The sequence below is a fragment of the Lipotes vexillifer genome, unplaced genomic scaffold (assembly GCF_000442215.2).
Source record: "Lipotes vexillifer unplaced genomic scaffold, Lipotes_vexillifer_v1.1 scaffold1701, whole genome shotgun sequence".
NCBI lineage: Eukaryota > Metazoa > Chordata > Mammalia > Artiodactyla > Lipotidae > Lipotes > Lipotes vexillifer.
Window position 1 is genome coordinate 958631 of NW_006794217.1, and position 5364 is coordinate 963994.

At 68.4% G+C, this 5364-nt stretch overlaps 1 protein-coding gene across 1 annotated transcript in view; it reads right to left on the minus strand.

Moving 5' to 3' along the window:
• Window positions 1–5364, minus strand: part of INTS1 (integrator complex subunit 1) — a 31049-nt gene that overhangs the window by 11449 nt on the left and 14236 nt on the right. Inside the window, exons 21-30 of the mRNA XM_007467075.1 lie at window positions 5212–5361; window positions 4644–4823; window positions 4463–4567; window positions 3317–3484; window positions 3130–3241; window positions 2097–2258; window positions 1333–1479; window positions 935–1033; window positions 543–667; window positions 1–164 (exon numbers count right to left, since the gene is read on the minus strand). Of these exons, the coding sequence (XP_007467137.1) occupies window positions 1–164; window positions 543–667; window positions 935–1033; window positions 1333–1479; window positions 2097–2258; window positions 3130–3241; window positions 3317–3484; window positions 4463–4567; window positions 4644–4823; window positions 5212–5361 (1412 nt within the window). The remainder of the gene's footprint in view (window positions 165–542; window positions 668–934; window positions 1034–1332; window positions 1480–2096; window positions 2259–3129; window positions 3242–3316; window positions 3485–4462; window positions 4568–4643; window positions 4824–5211; window positions 5362–5364) is intronic.

Sequence of the window (5364 nt, forward strand, 5' to 3'; positions counted from 1 at the left end):
GTGGCGAGGGCCTGCAGGAGGCGCACCGCGACGCCCGGCACCTCGGGGCTCCCCTGGCGGACTCGCGCCAGCTCCCGGCCCAGGGCCTGCTGCAGCGCCAGAGCTACAGGGCGCGCACTAGAGCTCTGCCACCGCGGGCTCGGGCTCAGGCTCAGCGGGAAGATCTGGAGAAAGGCAGCCATCAGGACCGCGCAGCTGGCAGGTGGGGCCTTCCCCAGAGAGCCCTCCTCTCACCCCGCACCCCGACCCCACGGAGGCTGCCAGCAGTTGGCACTGGCGTGCCCGGTCCCCAGCAGACTCTCCAGAGGGGCGTGGGGTGGGGGCCAAGGACTGGGACGAGGCCCGTGGCAACAGGCCCAGGAAAGAGCACGTGGACCTGTGCACAAACGTGCGCATACAGGCGTATAAGTGTGAAGATGGAAACCGCGCACCGCTGCTCTGCCTGTCACTGTGAAGAGGGGGCGAGGACACACGTGCCCAGGGAACCCCTGGCCGTGGATTCCAGGTGGGAGGAGGGACCGGGGAGGGAGGGTGTCCCGTACCTGCAGAAGCATGCCGGCCAGGTCGTCCTCGGGGCCCAGAACCCGCACCTGTGTCACGGCCCGGGTCCTGCCCTGGCCCGGTGGCTGCTCTGGGCTGCTTCTGGGTTTCGGCGCCTCCGTGCTGTCTGCAGGGAAGGAGGAGCAGGGCGGCTGAGAAGCCATCACGGCCAGCTGTGGCGGGGACCATGCCGACCACGGCCAGGCTCGCCCGGCGGCCCACTGCCCAGAGAGGAGCGGTCTCCCAGGCCCTGCAGAGGGCTCTCACCCCGGGACCCCCAGCCTCGCCAGGCCTGCCAAGGCCCACGAGGAACAAGGCCCATAAACAGAAGCCCGGACGCCGGCCAGAAGCAAACACTTCCCGAGTGGCCGTGCGAGCCGGGATGGGTGGGTACCTCGCCGGGCGGGCAGGGAGGCTGTGAGCAGGGAGTGGAAAGTCTGGCCTCCGGACGCCCCTCGCTCGTGCTGGACCTCGACCAGGTGAGCCATGTAATCTGCAGGGGGGCAGCCACGGGTAAACACGGGCCCCCAGAGAGGAGGGAAGCCCTCCGCACGGTGCCCGCAGAGCTCCAAGCCTCCCCAGGACCCGGGAAGCTGGGCGACAGGGTCTTTCCGCAGAGAATCAGGCAGCGGCCGCAGCTCCCTCCACCCTCCAACCCGAGGGGTGGACGCAGCTCCACCTTCGTGCTCGCAGCCCCTGCCCTGGGGCTGTCCCACTCCACCCACAGCCGGGCTCCCCAGCCGCAGCCCCGCGGCGGGCCCGCGGTGCTCAGGCCAGGAGCCCGGCTCTCACTCTTGTCCATGATGTTCTGCTCCAGGGTCTGGGGGTCGTGGGCCACCGCCTGGTCCAGGTACTGGAGAAGTTTGCTCATACTGGACACAGGGATGCCGAAGGACTGCACGAACAGCAGCAGCTGCTGGGGCTCCAGGTCCTGCAGGGCTGAGGGTGGCTCTCACTCAGCAACTGCCACCTGGTGACCCTGGCCCGCGGGGCCTGGCGGGGCACAGGGCCCAGAGGGCAGCTCCAAGTGTGGCTGGTGGGTCCGCAGGCCCCCCACCCTGCGTCCTGAGGCTGCGGGCCAGCCCTGCGCTCCCTCCAGCTCAGAGTCAAGGCTCCCCTGAGTGTGTCCTGCTGCGCTTCCCAAGCCAAGCCACCCCCCAAACTGCCCGGCCTGCCACCCCTGCTGGGTACCACGCTGACCATGGGCAGATGCCCTTCCTCCTCGCTGCAGACCGCCCGAGGCCATTCTGCACCCCAGAACCAGCTCCGAGGCCCCCGCCCCTCCTCCTCCCTGGACCACTTGGTCTTCTTTGTTCCTCCTCCAGCACTGCCTCTCGCTGGAGGCCCTCAGCCTCCCCGCCTGACCACAAGGGCTCGCGGGCAGCCGTCAGGGCACTGACAGCTCCACAAGCATCGGCAAATGACAGACGCTCCGGAACCCACCAGAGGCCCCCGAGCTGTCCTCTCTCACCGGCAAGAGCTAGAACACACACCCAGGCCCACAGCAGGAGGCCAGGAGCCTGGCACTGCCCGCCCGAGCCGCGCCCGGGCCGTACCAGCGTCCACCAGGCGCGGGACCTCCGAGCGGATCATGCGCAGCTTCAGCCAGTCGGGCAGCAGCAGCGCCTCTTCTGACGTGTCCACCAGGAAGGCCGTGGGCAGGGGCTTTTTCTCTGGGAACCAGATGTCCAGCAGCGCCTGGAACTCGCCGTCACCAGCTTCGGGAGAGACAACAGGGCAAGCGCCAGGGCCGGCTCAGAGAGGCCTTCCCAGACCTCGCCGCCCTGGGGGCTCCAGCCGCACGTCCTCGGTTTACAGGGGCGAGCTGGGGCTTCAGAGGATGGAGAAGAATCTACCAAGGGCTGAGCGCGGCCCAGCGGCAGGGGCTTTGCACAGTTGACTTGTGTAATCCTCACAATCGCGGTGTCGCCCCACCTCAGTTGGGAGACGGAGGTGCAGAGCTGGCCAGGCTGCCCAGGGGACAGTGTGAGGCTGGGGCCAGCACGCTCTCTGGGCTCTGTGGGCTTGGCCAAACCGGCTCCTTGCAGGGCTCAGGCTGCACAAAGCCCCGGGCGGCCAGTAGGCCAGGCCGGCACAAGGCCAGCCTCCCCTGGACACAAGTAAGTGGCAGAGCAGCCCACAGCGTCAGCCACGGAGGAGGGAAGGAGAGGCTGCCAGGCAGAGAGGTTCCAGGAGGCCGGAGGATCAGCTGGCTCTGGACACAGCCCACGGCCAGCGAGCCGAGGGCCACACCCCAGGCCTGTGGAGAGGACCTGGGGCTCACTGCTCTGGGCACCTGTGTCCCCTCGGCTGGGCAGCCCCATGTGGACACCTCCACCTCCAGAAACCACAGTGCAAAGAGGAGCAGGCACAGAGGTGCCCAGCAATACCCGCATGCACCTCACAACGACAGGACAGCGCGTGGGCTGAGGCAGCAAGGAGTCTGGAAACCCCAGCCAGTAGATTGGAAGGGTTGGCGGTACACGGGGTGCCGCCACGTGGAGGCTCTCGCGTGCGCCCCCAGGATGGGCAGGGAAGGGGGTCCACCTCCACGGGAGACCCAGGCCCCACCGCCCGTGGGCTGCTCACCGTGGGGCGGCCCCAGCGTCAGGAGGATGACCATGGCGTGGACCACCAGGATGTGCATGGTGGCCGTCTCCCCACTAGTCCAGCGCAGGAAGACCTGGTCTTGCGACTCCGACTGGAGAGACAGGAAGCGGGTGAGCGGCTGAGGCGAGGGCCACAGGGCCAGGCCCAGGGCAGCCGCCTGCCTCACCCAGCTGTAGACCTCCTCGCCCTCCTTGCTCTTGCGCATGCGCCGCACGTAGCGGGAGAAGATGGCGAGCAGCGCGGCCAGCACGGCGCCGGGCGCGGCACCGCAGGAGCGCTTGGGGAACAGCTGCGACATGATGCTGGAGCGCTCCACGATGAGCCGGGCCACGTCCTGGGGGAGCGCAGCGTCAGAGGGCGTGGGCCCTCCAGTCGTGCCTGGCCCACAGCCCTGTCCCCTCGGAAGGCCGCCCCGACAACACGTCCACTCTGCACAACCACCCCCCGCCACCAGGCAGCAGGCCGATGACGGACGGAAGGGCCCCACACGCAGACAGAGCCCCGCAGCCGCGCAGGGCTGTCAACTGCCAAGCGGGCGGGAGGGGCAGCAAGAAGTGACAGGCCCCCTGGAGAGGGCCGGCCCCGCTCGCTCGGAGAGGACAGCGAGGCGTGGGGCACGGCGCCATCTGCCCTCGAGCAACAGTGACACACGCTTCTCGAGACCCGAAGGGAAAGGCCGTCTGCAAACAGCCGCACTCCACATTTACTCGAAACCTGCAGCAGTGACGCGGGGCAGGCTGGCCCCTGGACAAGACTCAGAAGGGCGAGGCCTCCAGCCCCGGACTTTTATTACTGTCCAGCCCCTCGATGAGGAACCCAGGCTTGGACAGAATCCCCCTGCCCACCGACCTGTCTTCAGCCCGTTCCCTCACTCCGTCCACTCCCTCACTCTACAAAGACCCAGGGCCTCCAGAACCCCCGTCACTGTCAGCCAACACGCTAACGGGGAGCAAGGTCAGAAGGAAGATGGCCAGAAAAGAGAAAGACAAAGTACAAAACGGGCATGTGCTCAGCTCACCAGGCCTCCCTGGCAGGGAGTGGGATTTGGGCCCCAGCCGCAGACTCCTGGGCTGACCTCCTGCCCCTTGGCCTCCTGGGTTGGCCAAGCCACGCCTCCCCCAGCCCAGAGCCACAGAGGCGACCAGGCCTGGATGATCACAAGGGCACTGGGGGCTCCCGCCCTCGACCCCTGCTCCGGACAGAAGGTCACTGGCAAGGCAGCTGGGCGCTCAGAGCCCACAGCCTAGGTGTGGCCCTGCTGTCCCTGCACCCCGACTGGGCTGGTCGGTGTCCCCCAGCCCCGCCCCCTCACCAGGGCCAGGTCGCTGTGCTGGCTCTGCTCCTCCACGGGCGTGTGCTGGGACAGGTAGACCAGGTAGGCACTGATGGTCTGCGGGTCCGTCTCCATGTGGATGGCCTGGGGAGTGGGGGAGGGCGGGCGTGTGAGCGCACACCCGGCAGGGCAGCCCGCCCCCCGCCCCGTGGCCCCTCACCTGCTGCAGCGCCAGGGCAGTGGTGGTCCTGACGCTGTCGAACAGAGGCAGCCTGGGCAGGTCTCGCAGCAGCCACTGGTAGCCCTGCAGCGCGTCCGGGTCGCCCGAGTCCTCCTCCGTGGGGGGCTCCTTCTCCTCTCCATCACGCGGGCTGCCCTCCGAGAGCACCAGGGACAGGCCCTGCAAGCAGACACGCGCCGGCCTCGGGGCCACCACTCCCTGAGCCCCGCGTGAGGGCCGCTTCCCGGCAGAGGCATGGTGCACCCGGAGCGACCATGCCTGGGGCGGAAGGGGCGCAGGCCGGCTCCCCTGGAAAACCACCGCCAGCGCCTCGGGAAACACGGCAGGTGGCCACTGAGCTGCTCTCGGGACGCTTCCCAGCACCACCCAGGGAGGGGGCCCAGACGGGGGAAAACGGTCTCTGAGCCCTGTGAAGCTCACGACTGCAGCCTTTCTGTGCCCAGGAGTTAGCTAGAATACAAGTCTGGGTGAGCAAAAATGCCCATCTTAACAAAAATGGGGAGAGCAGGGGTGCGCGGGGAGGAGCAGGCCAGACCGGCCGCCTAACCTTCGTGGCCAGCACCCGGGAAGCCACCTGGGAGGAGCCGAGGCGCCGCAGAAAGTAGTCCAGCACCTCACACGTGGTCTGCTCGTCGGCCCTGGGGCCCAGCAGCAGGTCCTGCAGGCGGCCCAGCAGCTGCCGCTGCTTCTGCTGCCTCTG